Below are 19424 nucleotides of genomic sequence, written 5' to 3'. Positions count from 1 at the left end.
CAGCGGGCAAGCAGATCTAGAAATGGCAAGGTGAAGGTGTTTGTCTGAAGGGGAGCTATCGTTACCTTCCACTTGTTAGCTCCATACATTGCATGTAACTACAAGACCTGCCTCGTAAGTTCACTTACAGAATACATTTGCAGATGAATTTGAAGGGTTGGTAAAGCCCCTTTAAAGCCAATATCGGAAGCAGTGCTTAAAAGTACAGCCACTTCCAATTGCTTTTCGTTTGAAGTCCATAATTAGCGCACTGTACAGCCTTAACAATTTATTTCGCACTTCGAATATCATATTATGAAATTAAATAGTGAGGACTACCCGAATCATATTCAAAGTTTTGAATATTCATGAAGCTTTACTCTAAATAAAAAAAGCAATGTGTTTGCTTTCAAGTATGCAAGAGCAAAAATCTTTATTAGATGCAGTTCCAACACGTAAACATGCGGTTGCAAGCAAATGCGTTCTTTTTCTCATGTGCATTCTTTATTGCATAGAGCAGTAACGTATTTTGAGCAATTACATGCTTCCGAAAGTTTCGTACATTGGCTGGAGTATACACGAATTTGAGAACATTGAGTGCACTCTCTGAAAGAATGTTAAATGTGCCTTCAGCTAGACAATGCGGTTTAACCGTCAGGATCATATAAGGTTATCTCATAACCATCATAATGTAACACAATATCACACAAACAAATGAATGCAGGCACACAGTGCCAAATAAATAGGAATGCAATGTCAGCACCCTTGACAGACTTGGGTATGCCTTTTCACACAAAAAAATTTCCATCATTGGGTAAAGCTGCGCACGCAGTAGCGACACTGAAGTGGACAATGGCAGCTACAATTCTTCCTTGACCTTTTCTCCACAGATTTCTGAAAAAGAAGAGAAAAGAGGGATTTAATTGGCACAAAGCTTGACTTAAGTCTCAACGGTACACTGATGAGGAACACCAAGTTAAGCGGTGTGGAGTATTATTAGATTACATGACTTGCATTTATTTGGCAGGATGGTCAGTTCTCTGTGGAATACAGTAGATAGTTTCGCTTTTTTGATTTTCGCCTATGGACCACAACACTGGCATGCAGTGTGACATCATCAGCTTCATAGTATTTTCGCATGTCTGGACCTGCATTTGTGCTGTTAAAGTCCATGGAAACTAAGTAGGTTGAGTCCTTGGTTCATTCAGAATGCAAAGCAATCCTTCAACATCCATAAGCTATTCACTAGTTCCAAGCAGCTGCAGTGTAAAATCTTATGACAGCACAAGGAGTTAGCACAATAACATCAAGCCCTTCTATCACTTTTGCTTCTTGTCAAGACTACCAAGACTCTGCTCACAGGAAAACTGACTGCTTGATTGATTTACTCATGGGGTTTCATTTCCCGATGAATCCTGGAGCTACAAGAAATGTAGTGGAAGATCCAAGTACAAGAGGTTTTTTGAATTATACCCCCTTTAATATGTGGCTGTGGTGTCGGGGAATCGAACTCGGGACCTAAAGCTCTGCAGTAGAATGCCATAGCCCCTAAGCCATACCAGCAGGTGCAGGAAGCCTGGCATTTGTGGAATTCCATAAATGTAATTTTCCAATCCAGCTAATCATTCCTCTTTAGCATACCTTTAATGCCATTAGCAACAAATTCTATGTGTGAACATGACACTCCTTCTCAAGTCTTCTTCTAACATTTTAAAAATTGAGAAATTCTTTGGAGGAGAAGTAGGCACAGCTCAAAACCAATATTTCTTCAACCTCTTTGTCATGTCCAGCATACAGACTGAAAACATAAGGCATTGTAGAAATTTTCCAAGGTTTTTTAGGATGGTGCAGAATGAATTGGGTGGCAATAGGAAACTTTTGAAAGGGCCCCTCACCAGGCCCCATAGGAAATTTTGGTTATATGCTGGAAGTTGTTACGTGTCCTCTAGGGAGAGTTCTGCCACAAAAATTTTTCGAATCGGCTCATTAATAGCTGAGATATAGATATTTCAGTGCCACGAATCCATGATTTCACAAGGCGAGCTCCACTGCCAAGCAAGACACTCTCTCCACTTGCCCCGTCTAGCCTCCGCAAGCGAAATATTTTCCCTGCATTCTCCCATACCGAACCTCGAGGATCGCGTGACTCCTACGACACGGACCCCGCCTTCATTCTTTTTTTTCTCCTCAATTTTTTTTTGGGCGCTGCGCACTTCAGCTGTTGGCGTTGTGATGTCTCGTTTCACGCAGCACATGATTTTGCGCATTGTGCACAAGGACACATGACTAGCTGTATAATTCAGAGCTATACGAATACTGAGGCAGAACAAGTGGATCGCAGAGCATGAACACGCGCTGGAACACGGCAGAAAATGGCATAGTTTCGGTCATGCACATATGACTGCACGACCGTGGGAACACGAAGACGAAGCAAAAGTACATCTTTCTTGTTTTAGTGCGAAGTAAGGCAAAAAACACGCAGACATTCCGTTTGTGTGTTTTATTATTTTTCTAAACTTCAATTCGTCAGTTCAAGCAACTGATCACACAGATAACAGATGTTGCCTTGAATAATTCTCGAAGTCACGTGTCACTACAAGCAACGTCACATTGCAGACCAGACTACGTAGGTGTAGGAACGTGAGAGAAAGGGAAAACGAGGTTCGGATTGAAATTTCAGACCTTTCCGCGGTGCTGAGCGATGTAATCCTTTGCAAATGTGATCGCTAGCGTGTAATATATGCTCTGCACTTGTCAGCTCAAAATGGCCAGACTTGGTGAGGGGCCCTTTAATGAATTTCTCTCTTTTGGTAATTTCCGAAACCTCTGACTTAAGTTATATTATAGAAAATGAAATAATCCTGTCATCTACGGCCCCGACACATCAGGAATTCTAGTAAAGCACGTAACAAATATTTTCTTGCACCTTCTCTCAAACATTTTACCTGCTTTTTTATCATTAGGTGATTTCTCATGTGACCTGTGGACCACAATGGTGGAACAGCTATTTCACATTTTGATGCAGATCATGGCGAAGGCAATAATTTGAGTTAGAGCAATGGTAAGTACTTCTGGTGCTGTGAGGAATGTATATCTCTACACCACATGGTCTTAACATTTACTGAAATATTCAATAAATATAGCAGAGTAGGCTTTCTAGATATCAATGCAGCATTCGGGATATAAAAAACACACTAGTTTTGTTAATTATTAATAGAATGGCTTGCCCAGTGGGTATACCATGGCACAAAGACACTTCTATGATTTTAACTTGCAACAGGCGTTTGTGCGATTGCCGTGCTTCAATCGAGCGAAAAAAAGAAGAAAGACTGCGGAAGAAAGGTGTGTACGGGAGCCCATGCCCTATCGGACATACGCAATTAAATTGAAGATACAGTGAAGACGTTGACAGGTTTATTTACTTTTAACGGGCAGAATCTCCTTTGCACAACTGTGCAATGAATCGTGTGAATGCTGTAGAAATTACAACCTTGGAATCTGCTCTCCCGATCACTCAGGGTTGCGATGAAGGTTCTCATTAACCCTTTTATGGTCAATGCCGTAAGTATGCGGTACTGCAAACAAGACCCAAATGGACGATGCCGTATATTTACAGCGCCACCTGTACGTTTGAAAAACACGACAATTTTTCAACTCTTTATTGCCCAGCAAGTGCTGCCACCCTGTGCAGATATAATTTTTACTTGCTCCGTAGTTTCTTGGTTTTCATTCCACAACTTTTTTATGCTGGTGTTTCAGCGACCATTCATGCTTCCATGCACGCGAGAACGCACAGTGATCAGTTTTGGTTTCATCTCACAGGCAGTTTCCATTCATTGCACTTCTAAACAGAGGTCTACCTGGTTCCTAATCTCTCAAAGGGTCACTGCTAGATGCTTGTCCATCTGTTGCTCACAGGGGTGTGATCACATCTGTTTAACAGGCGGGTGCAGGCTTGCCACAATTTTTTCGCAAAAATTTTATTTTGGAGCAGCGAAACATAAGGCACTGCTCTTGGCACAACTTGGCACATTTATTCCACCACTCAGACTACCAAAGCGTAACCGTAATATTCAAAAATTAAATAAAGTTGAGCGGGTCGATCTTAATAGGATCAACCCAGGCATGCGACTGAAATTACCGCAGGCAACCAAGAGAAGTCATGTAAGTTGCTGCATAGGTTAGCACTAGATGTGGTGTTCATTTGACACTACGGTACTTACCACTTATCAGCTGTGCATACAATCTGGACTGCAAAAAGCGTGCCATACCTAAGACTACAGAGTGTGTTGTGCACCTGTCTGATCAATCAGACACTTTGCAATCACTTGCAGAGCTTCTGTAAACGTTCAACAATCCACCTTAGCCTGAAAAGTTTCTCTTGCAACCTTGGTCAAACCCTAACCATCAGCACAAATGCTTTAAAAACTATCGTAAAATTTCTGTGCAGGAGTGGTCAGGATTTGAGGCTTTAAAGAGTTTTTCCTGTTGATGTTCATTCAAGCCACCATTTCCGCCCTCATCATCAATATTTTTCTTTCTGCTTTTACTCCCATTTTCTTTTCTCATTGTTGAGTAACTAAACAGAATTTCGATTCAGGTCACAGTTGCGGAGTGGCGACATCCGTTCCATTCTCATTCCAGAGACTAGAGATCTCTTGTAATTTCACTGCTTTAACTCTTTGGAATGGTGAGAGTTGGACTATTCCCTCTACTGGAATTTCCAAGCTGGCCCATTTCATTCCTCCAATTCCAGTAAAGAAAACACTTTTGCTATAATTGTCTGCTACTTGTGCCCCTTGCATGCCTTGCTACAAAAGATATTTTTTAACAATGTTTTATATGTTATATAAAATTTTTTACACAAGAAACATGCTTTGTGGCCTGTTATTTTTGAAGGACATTGTTTCCTGTAATCTCGCTAATAGCTACTGTTTTTAAAAGATAGAAGCCTTATGTCAATTTTGATTACGGCAAAAATTTCTGCCTATGTGTGGTGAAAACGATCATGAGCCCACGAAAGAAGCATTGCACGAACGCTCAGATGGTAGAGCCCGTGCCTGGTCAATATGGTAAACCCTTATTTCATGAACACATATACAAGATGAGTACATCTGCGTAGTATATACATGAGATGAGTACATGAGTATAGACAAGCATGTATATATAAAATTGCCAAAGCATATTTTACCTTTGTTGTTTTCACAAAGCAACCTGAAGGCTTGGGGCTCCACCCTTATCTTGTGCTTTGAGAAAACTCGCACGTAATCATCTTCATACTCCCCAATCATATCTTCACACTGCAAAAAATGAAAAAAAAAAAAATTGAACATAGATGCAAGCACACCACTGGACTACTGTCATTTCAGCATGGAAAGAAATGAGAAAAACACAGACGAGCACTGTAGGGAGTTGTCTGGGGCAAAAGCACCGAGGAGCTCACAACTGAGTGTGACTTTCTCACATCACGACATGTGCCTTTCTATGCTAAAATAACAATACAGCACCAACTAGCCCAATCCAATACTTCCCGAACCAATGAAATAACTGATATAATGTTGCTACAGGCATGAAAAATGCACATTTTAAAACTTGGAATGCCAAAAATTATTGTATACCATCTTTCTGAGTGAGATTAAGGCAAAAGTAACTGTTTTACAGATATGCCCCTACATAACAGAGCACCTTCATGAAAGCACACCGCACCAAAATAAAACTGGCAATAGTAGCATACTTAGTGAATGCTATGCCTGTAACATGCAGTTGTTCACTTTCCCAAATTGTAGGAATTCTTTTCAAGGTAATTAAATTCTACAAATCATACTTCACATTGTGGAACTAATGAAAAATAATAGCAATGGCAAAGCGTCAACACACTTTAGCGAATGAAATACTGGACCTCACCCAATGTTTGCAGCAACCCCACCACCCCCTTTCTAAAGGGACCCGAACCACTGTTTATCGAAGAGGAGAAATGAATTCGAAGTTAAAATAGGTCAGAAATACATTGCCGCAGAAAAGCACTCCAATGCATCCAGCAGAAGTGGGTTTATTGGCAATCAAACCCGGCCTTCACCGCGCTTCCGCTCCTTCTTCAATGCCTTGCACTGCTAAGGCTACAATGGAGCGGGGTGTGCCCATGACTGTGGTGGGCGGTTCAAGTTTAATTTTGGATGTTAACGCAGATGCCACTACTTCTGATTTTGGTGCTACGGCACGCCAAACGCAAGCCGAATGAGGCTGTCCTCAACAAGTCACAGTGCACTTAGCCATGGGCTCATTGCAGCACCCCGTGGCGGCCGCAGTATTTACGCTACGTGGCGGACCACAGCTACATGCAACTGTAGTGTGTATGCACAGTGTTTGCTTTGTGCACAACAGGGATTGAGTGCATCCTCGCGCTCAGATGCTACAGTCTGACCACGCTACGTGGTGCAGACCGGCTTTGTCCTTCACCAGTTTGACCGTCGAATAGTAGCCAAATCTAACTTGTACATTCTTAAGCACTATCAATACGTTTTCCAAGGCACCTAACCAGAAGCGGCCAGGATTCAGCGCACACTGGCAAGCGTGCATATGGTCTGACCTTAAGGTTTGCGTGGTTCGAGACTAGTTGAGCGTTCAAAACTAGTCGAAATCAGCGAGACCCACCAGCTGCGACATCGATAAGAAGGGTGACCAACGTTTAATTCCTGTGCAGGCGGACACAGCCGAGCGTGAACAGATGATAGTCGGCTTCTTCCAGAAGTGCGTAATTATTATCGAAATTCCAAAGCAGATTTTCACTTCAGCCTATTTATTGAAATTTGTCAATAAATATACACAGTAACAGTAGAAAGGAGTGCATTGATCCAAACACCTTTCTTAACTGACAGCAGCTATTGGCCAACAGCGGCCGCATATGGGAATCTGCCTTATTACGAAATAAAGCATCCAGAAGAGAATGAAGAGCAGGCTCCTGATGAAAAGAGTGCTTGAGAGAAAGGTGCCTTCATGCTGTGCTGGCGAGCTCCACGCCCTGCGTACAACGGCACAGCAGTGCGTGCTATCTGTGGGCTATGTTTTTTCACCGAGACCGAGGGGTGGTTCAGGATCCCTTTCATCTAAATCCTGGAGGAACACCTGTTTACATTTCAAGCACGAAATCTTGTTTATGTGGACTGGCTGGTAGACAGCTTAGCATGAAAAAGAAACAAGGATGGGAACCAAAGGGCAAAAAGCAGATACAATGAAGCACTGACTCATCACCCCTTTGTTGCATCTCATTCTTGTTCTCTGTGTCCAGTCTTCACACTGTTTTCTCTTCATAAGCAGTGTTGTGTGCGTGTACTGATGGACAGCCTGTTTTTCATATGTTATGGGTGTCCACACAGACACAGCACCTGTCAGACTGACAGGCACACGTGAGTGTGTGTAGACAAATGTGCTTGGCGAACTTAAAGTAAATGAACACTTGATAAATGTAGAATGGCTGAGTGTCTACACTTGTCCAATCTTAAATTCACTGCAGACCGGCATGTGTGCCAAGTCATGGCATAGCACAAACTCGAAGTGCCTCTCAGTATTCATAACTGCTGTCAAAGTACTCAACAGTGCTGTCTAGATTATTTTACGGAATAATGTTCTTTCATTAGCCATTTTGTACCATTTACACTGTTGCTGTTTCTATATTTATGTACTTAATTGCGACAGCAATTATTGATTAATTTATCTCTATTTATTATACCTCAAAGGCCCCAGAGCCCAGTAGGGTATTACATGAGAGATGGAAGCTCCAGGCGAATTTTTGCTATCATTGCTGCCATGGATACAATGGGTCGGAGATTATATATATATATATATATAATCAAAATACATAAAGATAAATAAATAAAATTGTCTACCCGCCAAATTTAATCATGGTACCTCCAGCACACAAGCTCACTATTCTATCAATTACGCCACAGATGCCTGTCTGAAGAGGCAGAATAAAACCCTCAGAGAGACCCTGAAACTTGACAGTTTTGTACAAACATACTGAGTCGTTAGGGTTCTGATCATTAAGTGACACATTTAAGAGCTCCATGTTTATTATATTTATATAATAATAATTTATTATAATGTTTTCAAATTACGCATCGCTACCGATTGCAGCGGCGCCGCTCCCCTACGTTTTCAGCAGCCAGTCTCAATTGACGCATTTGGCCCAGCTGACGTCAATAAGGCAGGCAAGCTATCTGAATGGCTACCCAGGTCGCATCATTGATAATTTTTCCAACTTTACGGTGAACAGATGTTTGTAATAGCTGGAAGGTTGGTTAATTTGTTTCTATAAAAAAAAAAGTGACAGGAAGAGTATACAAAACACAATTTATCCCTACGCTCAAGCACTTCTGGAACACAGCAAGTGTTACAACATGCTCCATGTTAACGCAAGCTGCATGGTCAGTGTAGGCCTCAAGCTTTCTTTTCGCAAGCATCATGGTTCACCCTTGTTGCATTGTGGGTTGCAAACGTAACAATCGGCGATATGCCATGCTGCGACACTAGCAGTGCGACAGCATATGCGAGCAAACAGTGAACTACTCTTTCATGAAACGGGCTTTACTATGAATTTGCAACAAGAAAGAGTTCACCGATTCCAACTACGACCATGCACTTTCCTGCAATACAAACACATGCACGAAAGAAAGGTGCTTGCCATTTAGATTTTTCTGTCTTCTACAACGCTTGTTCAGAGTGTCACACATTGTGAAGTTATTAAACAAAACTACGGTATCTATAATGCTGGCCGTGTTGCAGGATCCTGTCCACATTCTAAGTGGTCATGAAATGATTCATGTGAACTTAGACCTGCGTTAAGATTGTAATCAGCACATTCCTGTCATGAAATTTTGCACAGTGTGGACTTCATGATGCTGGTGTTACGGTGAAACCTTGTTGATTTGGAGATCATGGGAAGGGAAGTTTACCAAATGTTGCAATACTTAGTGTTTATCTGGGTGCCACTTAGGCCAAACTGGACAACAATCTTCTTTTCTCCATTCTCCCACATCAGAGACAAAATAAAAAAACATCTTTTTTGTCATTAACTGTACCCTTGCCTCCTCTTTCTTTCTTTTGTCTCCCTTGTTTTTAAGCTGCATGGCAAATTTTCAAAGGTGGTTTGGCCCACACAGGAATCGCCAAGTTGTTTTCCAGGCTTTTGGCAATTCATGCATTTAATACTTTGCGAACACTGATTGCCACCACATGAACTACGCCCTGAGCTTATACCTGCAAACAAGGCTGCTGCCGAGGGGGCCCTTAATGTTACACGCATGCCCCAAGTGTGTGAGCCATAGCAATGGTTAAGAACAAAAATAAAGTAAAGAGTGAAACTAACCAGTTGCTTAATTTTTCCGTTAGCAGTGGGATCAGCAACAACTTGGTAAGTGCTCAGCTTTTCAACATCCTTGCTAAGGTTGACAAGGATGAGCTCTCCATTCTCCTTGTGTGTTGCCTGCGCATAATTGTCCATCTGGTTGCACACCTCATCAAGGACATCGTGCATGTGAGCCTCAGAACCAGCATAGGGAATCTGGAATTAGAAAGAGCCCAAGTGGAACATGAAAAACAAGAAAGAAACAACAGTGCAAGATGATTGGCAGTAGGTACAAGACATCGGAAAGTCAGCTTGCGCCGCCCTTAAAAGGGCTCTGAACCACTTTTTATCGAAGAGGAAAAATGCATTTCAAGTTAAAATAGGCTGTTTCAGAAATACTTCGCCACAAAAAGTACTCCAAAGTGTTCTGCTCAAGCGGAGTTATTGGCAATCAAACACGGCATTAGCGGTGCTCCCGCTCCTTTTTCAATGCCTCGCACTGCAAAGGCTATAGCCAAGCGGATCGCAGTTAAAATTTCATTTTGGATGCTAACATAGAAACCACTACTTCTGATTTTGGTGCCTACGACGATGCACTAAATGTAAGCCAAGCGCGGTTGTCCTCACCAAGCCGCAGTGCGCTTAGCCACTGGACTCGTGGCAGCACACCGCAGCAGCCATGGTATCTATGCTACATAGCAGACTGCAGCTACCAAGAGCAGCGGCGTATGGCAATCTGCTTTATTACGAAATAAAGCATTCGGAAGAGATGGAGGAGCAGGATTCTGTTGAAAAAAGCGTTTGAGAGAAAGGTGATTTCACTTTCCCCTTGCGAGCTCCACGCACAACAGCATAAGCTGAGATGTTGACAGCAGCGTATGCTACCTGCAGACTATGTTAGTTCATCTAGACCGGGGAATGATATGGCCATGTGGCCTAAGCAGGGCTTGCCACTCAGTCATACTACGCTGTATGCAACCTTTTCATAATGTGCTATTTCTCGTGTTCTAAAACATTGCAAATGCATTAAGAGAGTAGCCTCGTGACAACTCATCAATAGCTTTCACTATCACAAGAGTAGTACTGGAAGTACTACTAAGAAAAACATTCTCTATGACACACACTTCAGTTGCATTCGATCAGAAGTGCGAGTCATGTGGAGCGCAACACTCTAGTAAGCAACTAAGCATGTTAATTATACATTAAGCATAGAACAAAAAACTAGGCAATTAGGGGGGAACTCACGGCCTAAGAAACAAATATATTTGCGATAAAAATAGCTTTTTTGTAGAACTGAAGAAAATCCCAGTAAAAATCTAAAGAAACCAATACACATGATCTTCAAAGCAAGTGAAGCTTATATACTGTTCTGTACCACACTCTGCTTCTGCCTGTGTTTTTGCTTTCTTGTCTAGTTGCTGCTTCGTGTGGCTGTTGCACAGCTGCACATCGCATTCCAGTGCACATGAGAGCAAGATATGCAGCTGTGTGTGACCATCACAAACAGGTCTTACTTTTGTTTTGTTCATGCAGGTATTGCTTTTTTTTTTGTTCATAATAGGGTTACACACCGTGCAAAGCGAGGCACGTCCTTTCTATCACAGACCTGGGCCAATCCCGTAGGTGGTGCAATGTCACATAGTGTCTCAATGCACTAGCTGCTTGAGGTGAGGACAGGGAAAAACTAGCACACTCTCAATTTATAAGTAGTAAATCATTGCTGTGCAATGTGATGCAATCTGCCAAGCATTTCAATATGCATAGAGAAGAAGTAGCAAGGTTGTTACTCTCTCTTCCCATGCATGCATCTGGGGCCTAATTGGTAAAGCATTGGCTAATGCATGTGGTCAAACTATGCCACGAAATGTACTAGATGCATGTAAAACAGCAAATTACCTCAAGCAGTGGGATTCTAAGTGCCGAATCTGCTCGCAGCTATTGTCCTTCCAAATGCAGCATTGCTTTCTGGGGACAACTTTGCTCAATGAAGAGGCTGAGTCTTCCGTTTGTTTCTGCTGATGTGTTTGCCTCTGCACTGTTTCTATAACCCATGACAATATACTCAGAATTCAGAATTACCATATACAGTGCAAATAAAGAATAGAATCTACATTTGCAGGACCCTTCAGAATGCAATGGCTACACGCTATACATCCCTGCCATGGCAGAGTTCGCTGGCCGCAGTGTAAAACACAGATCACAGAAAATGCTACACACTAAGGATTGGGCCTGGCAGACAGATAGCACCTGCCAGATTTAGAAACAATCTCCGAACTGCTACGGTCGGCAGCAAGCATGACTAGCACAGCAAAGCCATTTCGTTTTACGTGTACTGCTGGAGGCTGTTGTTTGATGGTAATGGTATGTAAAAGCAATGTTGAAGCGATCCCAAGGGCATTAGACAAACTCCTGCATTTCACAAGCATTTATGGCATGACAACTGTTCTAAAATACCTGTCAGGCCCTATACATACATCTTAAGTATTTGTACTGTAATAGCATGCTCTTGTGACACGCTGGGCTTCTTGTGAAAGCTTTGAGTTACAGCCATCAAGTATGCTGCATGCAAGTTTCTACACACACACAAAAAAAAAAGATTAAAAGAATGAATGGTCTCTTTATTGTAAAGGCTGGAACTTTGGCTTATGTTTGAGAGCTAAAGGAATACATGTATGAGAATGGGTGGAAAAGCAGGGATAAGCAGATGACAATGGTTAGTCAGCTGCCTGCGTGGGCCTCAGAGTATGAACAGCAGACCAGACTTGTGAGCGAAGGCCAGAAGCAACTCAAAGAAAGCCAGCTTTTTATGCAACAACAGTACAGTGTTACTGCATGTGGTAGCAAGTGCTTTCAATGCACAAGCAAAGAAATCATAATTTATGGCTAGGGTTCCACGTTTTTGAATTATTCCAGCAAAATCAGAAAGACACTTGTAAGGCCGCTTTGATTGTTTTGTGTACTTAAGTGTCGCGAGTCGCCCACATGCTTGTGTAAAGAGAGGGATTTCACTTCCCTCTATGTCCGCGGGGCAACCGTTTGTTTTATGAGGAGTCAGAAGGGCCGCGGGGCGTCGGGTGACGAGTCACAGCATGCTCTAGGGGGGCGAGGTGCGGATTCGGGGAAGTCGGTATTGTGCGCACGAAGTTGGCAGTCTGCCGACAGCCATATGGGTCCCCACAGACAAGCCTTGAATGAGACTGCTGTACGCGGTGTTGTGGTGCTGGCTCCTGAGTCCCTGGCTAATTGGATGCGCTGCCAAGGTTAAGGAGGGCCTAGCAGCATTGACCACATGCTTCATGTACAGAGCAGGGGTCTATTCTTCTACGCGTCTGGAAGGCAATCGGCGGCCTTTGATGCTGGGTGCGGAGGAAAGCCTGCGTGGTGTCGAATGACAGCTTATAGTGTGCGCTGTAGAGATGCAGTGCGCATGTGAGGAGCGCATTCGGACAGCGTCGTCTTGTAAACGCACACTCGGAGAACGTTGTCATGCAGACAAGTTCGGATGCCATGGACGGTCATAAATCTCTCGCACGGACAAACCTTAAGTGCCGCTGCAGTATGCGGTGTCGATACCCCGTCTTCCGAGACATTTGCGGTCTAGAGACGCCATCAGGGTTTGAGACGGCCTGGCAATAACTTGTATGGGCCTGGCGTGTTTTGCCGAGGCCGTGACCGACTACGTAGAAATGAGAGGGCAACGGAGTTTTAGGGAAGAAGGAAAAGAGCTTTGTTTTCCAATACGTTTACTTTTAAGAGTAAGCCCATCCCTTTGGGTTGTGGCTTAACAAACTTTTGACTCTCAATGGCAACTGAATCTGTGGGATGGGCCAACGGCCCTACCAACATTTTTCTTTGTCTATTTGGACTATAAAAATCAGAACGACATGCTGTCCCTCAGACTTGGCTGAAATCGGAATTGCTGATAGATCAGTGAGGCGCCATACTATGTACGTTAAAACGAGTCTGAACTCTAACAGTCATTGAGACAGTCGAAGAGTGGGACTTTGTTTTTCAATTGTTCAAGTTTGTAATGCATTTGTTTTACCTGCCATGTATATAGAAAAGTTTACCTATAAATATTTCTTGTACATCTGATCTCCATCGCTTCCTGTCTGCATTTGATCAACAACTGCCGATAATCGTCCAAGAAACTTCATGTTCCAGCGGAGAAGCAAGGACAAGAGAACGAACGAAACTTTACAACACTTATAGGTAAAACAAATTAGCGATTCAAATTCGCTCAAAAATCATATTTCCGGGGCTCTCAGATGCTATCAATTGACTGCACTGCGCCAACATTTACAGCTTGAGTACACGCCTCCCATTTGGTCTTCACACCAGCATTACCTAATTGAAGCGTTGGAAATCATTCAGAAGAGGGCAAATTGTTTCATTACTCATAATTACAGTGCCCAGTAAAGCATTACGCAGATCAAGGCCAAACTATCATTGCAGTCGTTGAGTACTCGCTGTGATATTGAATTGCGGTCATTATTACATAAATTCATTCACACTGACGGATTATCCCTACCATGCTTGAAACACCACGCTTCACATCACGCAGATTGCACAATAATTTCAGTTATGTCCGCGTATATGAAGCGACACAAGCATTTAACTTTTCACTACTGCCTTGCACTATCCGTCTCTGGAACAGCCTTCCAGATAGCATTGCTTCACTCAGAGATCATGATGCCTTTTGCAGTAATTTGGTCAAACATATTTCTCCGCACTGTGAGTAGGGTTCAGTTAGTACATGGGTACTTATCAATCCCTCTACAATTACGTTTTCAATGTATTGGCACGTGTTATGCCATATGTTTGTTTTCGTTTTTTTTTTTACTTTACGCTATGTACAATGCCTCAACGCAAAGTATTTTGCTGCTTTTACGTAATACTTCTTGCTATTCTTGATGTTTTTATGCAATGCCTATCTGTTCATTCCTTTTTCTTTTTTTCTTTGTTTTTGACATCTTTCTGTACATATCTACATTTCATCATTTTGTGCCAATGTTTGAATCCCTTTATGCATCTATATCTTTTTACCGATTGTATCTTGCGATAAACTGTACCATATTCCCCCCTCACGCTATGTCTTTTCGTAGGCCTGTGAGGTCTTTCTAAATAAAATAAAAATAAAGAGTAAGAAGTGAAGGCATTGTCATGTTGACATGCTCATAAAGCTGTGGTTCCTACAGAAAAATTCTAACAAACTGCTATGAATAAGAAACTAAAAGCAGAGTCTGTTCTTTTGCCCGAGATGTGCTCCGTCTTTCCCGAGCTCCTGCAGGCACAGCTAAGCTCATGGAATGATAGATATACCACAAATTTGTTCCGCAAAAATGTTCCTGTGGCTACACTGCCTTGTTCTTTTATCAATCGAAGCTATATTTAAATTATGGTGAAACTGAAAGGCAAATAAGGATAAAAGGTACGGAAAACCTCGAACATGCGTCGCAAAAGAAAGCTCCGATTAACTAACCCGCAATTTTAAGGGACAAAATTAACTCGGAAAATGCAGAACCCTAGTTATGGCTTAGCAAAGACCTTAATTACTAGAGGCCGGAAGTTTCGGCACTAAAATATGCTGTTTTAGGCACCTATAACAGGCACTAACGCTGTCATTTAAGGCATGTACAGGTTCACTTGCTAAGAAGTTCCACTGTGTATCTGAAGATAAATTATGATGTTCTAACCAACACTGTCTACTAAGCCCCAGTTTTGTGTATTCATTCCAATTTCTCGATAAAACAGAATGAGACAAGTTGGGTATAGTTAAGATTTATCAGAAATCTGGTGTGGCTACACATCACAAGAAAAATTCTTAAGGGTGGAAGTATCAGCGAGTTGGTGTTCCATGACATGTTCTCACATTAGCGCAACACAAAATTAGTGAAGGAAACAAGGCACATAAAAAAACACATAAGAAAAAGAATATGGCAGAATTCATCCCACGATGACTGTCGATGGTACTGCAGTAGCATTGAAACAATATTGTGACAATGTATTGCCACCACTGAAACGAGTTATGTATTAGGCATGTACTGCAAAGGGACTTCTCTTTGGCACTTCCCTAAGAACATGGCACTACGAATTGTAGTGCCACCGCCATGAAGACTGCGCATGGCCTTTGAAATGCATGGCACGCTGGTGAGTGCAAACGCTGAGAAATACATCATGTGGCAACCTGGCTCCTCTCTTGCACTTTTTTCTGGACTCACTGCGCCATCTAGTGGCACTACCGAGAAGTCCACACATGGCCTCCGAGACCAGAAGCATTGCACGCCCGTGCCTGCGAACGTTGAGAATTGTTCCCTTGCTTGCCGCGCACTCGGTGGCATATACCCAGCGCATCCCTGGCACAGCTCTCTAAAGCATTGGCGTGAAAGGTGTTCCTTGAAAAGCAGCCCACCAGTGCATTTGTGCCACAGCCTGCTAACGCGTCAGGTAGCTGTCCTTGAGGAACCCTTGTGACAGGTTTGATTCCGCTCAGCATCGGAGAAATTTAAGGGATCTTTTTTATCATTGTACAGGTGGCACATTCCCAGTGGCACATATCTAGTTACCCAAGTTGGTGGCAACAAGGTTCATTCAAAAACCAGCACGGACCGAGCAGCACGCACCCAGTGCTCCAAGTCAGCACCAAAGAGTTCTGTCAAACAGCAGTGCCTACCCAGTACCCTCTTTGGTGTGAAAAAGGTTCGTTGGAGAGCAGCATGTAGGTACACGTTGCCACATACTCAGTGACCCTAGTTGGCCCAATGGTTGGTTTCGAAACTTGTTCCTTCAGCACAGCAGCTCAATGTGCTAACCATTCAACCACGGACTGCAAAGTGACCCAGGTAGGTAGAAAAATGTTAAGGTACAAACATAGATAGCCCCTGGAAAGTGTATGGCGTACCCAAAGAATGCTAACACATTAAAACAGGAAACAGGAGGCCGCCCCCTGTCTGTGTTTTTCTCATACATCTCTTTTTTATGTGTCTTGTATCCCTCACTCATTCCGAGTTGCACTGATTCAAGAAGACTGAGAAAAGTAGTGAAAGCAGTGACAAAGAATCATCAACTCAAGATTTTCAGGTTTCACATTGCCACTTTGCCTGTTTTCACTGAGTATATTAGTTTGTATGAAGGAAAGGAGTATGTTCAACATATACCAAAGTTAGCGGCACTGGCATAGCCAGGGGGTGGGGCACATCGTGCATATGCCTCCCCTCCCACCAAAAAAATTTCTGGCTACGCCACTGGTTAGCGGCACATACTTGTACTTTGCAACGTTCAATGCTCCAACACCCTCTGGACTTGCAAAACTTTCACTAGTCAGAACCTTTCACAGTTCTTGCAGTAGTGAAAGTGTGGGATTTTTGTCACAGACAAACTGAGGTTTGAACTAACTCTCTGCAACCGGTTCATCATGAATGGTGGCGAACCTTTCCTGAACATTGAATATCAGCCCCACTCTTGGTCAGAGTTGCTCGTAAGCATTCAAGTTTCTAGATGATGTCGGCTAAAATTTTGACTTGAGCATGTGTGTCGCCATGCACCGCAGTTCGAGTCCTAACAGTGGTACTCTCATCGGCAGAAAAGCTCTTAATAACAGCCTTTGCACTGGCAAAGTATTTGCTTAATAATTGACTGCTCTCAGCCAAGTTCCCAAGTGGATGATAAAAAAAATTTCATTATGGGGTTTTACGTGCGAAAACCACTTTCTGATGAGGCATGCCGTAGTGGGGACTCCAGAAATGTTTACCACCTGGGGTTCTTTAACGTGTACCTAAATCTAAGTACACGGATGTTTTTGCATTTTGCCCCCAATGAAATAGCATTATAAACAGGATGAGGCAAGGGAAAAGATTAAAAAAAAAAATTAAATTAAATTGTGGGGTTTTACGTGCCAAAACCACTTTCTGATTATGAGGCACGCCGTAGTGGAGGACTCCGGAAATTTCGACCACCTGGGGTTCTCTAACGTGCGCCTAAATCTAAGCACACGGGTGTTTTCGCATTTCGCCCCCATCGAAAGAAAAAAAAAAAAAGGAATTTGTATACCCTGAAGATCCAATGTAGGCAGAAACATCGAAAATTGGCATTTATAGGCACAATATAGGTGCCGCTAAAATGTTTCTAGACCCAAAGTGCGGGCTCATACACTGTCATTAACATAGTATAGATGAGTGCGCTCATATATTGAATAGGCACGATAATTAAGGATGTAAGAGAAAAATAGGCATTGTGCCTAAAGTTGCCGTCTCAATAAATTACTTTACAAGGATGTTCTCTCAGAGTGTAAAAGTATGTCCAACTGCTATTCCACATTCTTTAATGCAAAGTTCGCAATTCCACCGACATAATGAGTCGTGCTATTTGGGCCACAATTCGTTTATGAAGCCATAGAGTTTGATATAATAATTACTTGAGGGAACTCTGACACCAATGTCTACGGGAACTGCAACTGAGGCCAGCATGGAAATTATGGGAAGTAGGTACATAGATTTGCCTAAACTTCGTCATTCTAACTTTAGACGGTTTCATGACATTGTAAACTGACAATATTCAACAAAGTACTGCGTAATAAATGAGTAATTAAACATTACTAAAATTGCCTGAAGGCAGGATTCGAACACAGTATCTCTAGCACAGAAGCCCAATATTGAAACCATTACACCTGCACCGACAATAGCCATAGAACTCCCTTATGAATTTCTCAGGGGAAAGTCAGTGCGTTCAGACACTTGGTGCGTCTCGATTTGGCCACCTCTACAGGCTGAATCACTGCAATTATCAGTGAATGTGTGTGTTTGCAGAGACTTCAGCACTTAGAAATTATTGCTCTGAAATTTGGGACAATGAAGGCAGATAAAGCGTATTAAGCGAAGTTGCAAGAACGTCTGGAGCCACAAGCACAAAGATCATACAAATGCATGTACTTCCCATCATTCTGATGGTGGCTGAACAATCGCAGCGCCAGAGTTCCCTCAGGTAGGGAGCTCTATATATGAAACCAACCCTGATGGAAAACAAATTCCATTAACTTGTGTCTTCAAAATATTGATCAGCCAAAGGCCCGTGCTAGAAAGTTAAATCATTCATTTAACTGCCTGTTTAAAGAACAACGTATAAAAAAAAGACGAACACAATCTTACACACGTTTCAAAGCTAACGCAGTTGGATTCGTTAACGCAGAATGAGCGTAAAAGCACGTACCGATTTTTGCTTCTGAGTTCCATCGGCTTGCAGCCTAAAGCTTCCGACAGGTATCTTCTTTTTGGGGTCAACTTTGGCGATGGCTTCAACGGACTCTTTCACTAATGCTTTGCACACTGAAATCACAAGACAAGAGAAACAAGTGAAACCACAAGAAAAACCGTTAACTAACCTGAAAAAGAAATACAGCGGGGAAGAAACATTGAATCTTCGTTTCTTATTTTAAATAAGACCCGCGCATTGTAACTAAAGAAAGGCGCCCATGCGAGCGCCAAGAAGCGCTTGCAACTCGGGAGACTGCATAACGGATTAACTTTTGTTTACTGGGAGCACGTAGTGTCCTGCATATCACGTGAGTGCGGCTTAGGAACATTCGTTCATTCATCCGGTGAGCTCACCTTGACACTTCAGCTCCTGCACAGTCGGCTCACACAATGCTATGCAGAAAAATGTACCGATAACAAGAATTTGTAAGGAGATGACATTGAGGTACTGCATTTGGAGGCTAACTTGAAGCGTGCGTAGCCAACGGGGTAAAAAAACACGAAAGTGCTTAGTACGCTTATTACACGTGTACTTTGCGCAGCCAACCGCGCCAACCACTTTGCCGGCGACGGCAAAATAAACAGACGAAAGAAAGTGACGTAAATGTCGGAGGCGCTACCTGGAAGTCGCGTTGATCATTTTACAGGCACAACTAAATTGTAAAATACGAATCACACGCACAATTAAAAATTTTGGCAGAATACTTGCTGTTGCGATTGTTTCAATTATTTCAAGCGTTGTCCTGTGACGCTAGACTGACGTTGCATGTGACGCCTTGGGCTGGTGCTGACGGGCAAGCCCACTCTTGCCCCATCGTCGCGCAACGGTGCTGTCGAAGGCTTTGGCGGCGTGA

General features: G+C 42.7%; 1 protein-coding gene across 1 annotated transcript; it reads right to left on the bottom strand.

The window, feature by feature from the left end:
* Positions 1–393: 393 nt before the first annotated feature.
* On the bottom strand, positions 394–19155 carry sel (canopy family protein seele). Its single transcript, XM_050178245.3, has 5 exons — positions 18925–19155; positions 18527–18642; positions 9344–9538; positions 5171–5279; positions 394–873 (listed from the first exon to the last, which is right to left on the bottom strand). Exons 1-5 carry the CDS (start codon positions 19022–19024, stop codon positions 839–841), a joined length of 555 nt encoding a protein of 184 aa, XP_050034202.1. The 5' UTR covers positions 19025–19155; the 3' UTR covers positions 394–838.
* Between the last annotated feature and the right edge of the window lie 269 nt (positions 19156–19424).

The sequence above is a fragment of the Dermacentor andersoni genome, chromosome 5, assembly GCF_023375885.2.
Source record: "Dermacentor andersoni chromosome 5, qqDerAnde1_hic_scaffold, whole genome shotgun sequence".
Lineage (NCBI taxonomy): Eukaryota > Metazoa > Arthropoda > Arachnida > Ixodida > Ixodidae > Dermacentor > Dermacentor andersoni.
Note: the sequence above shows the minus strand (reverse complement) of the source record. Positions and strands in the feature narration are given on the sequence as shown.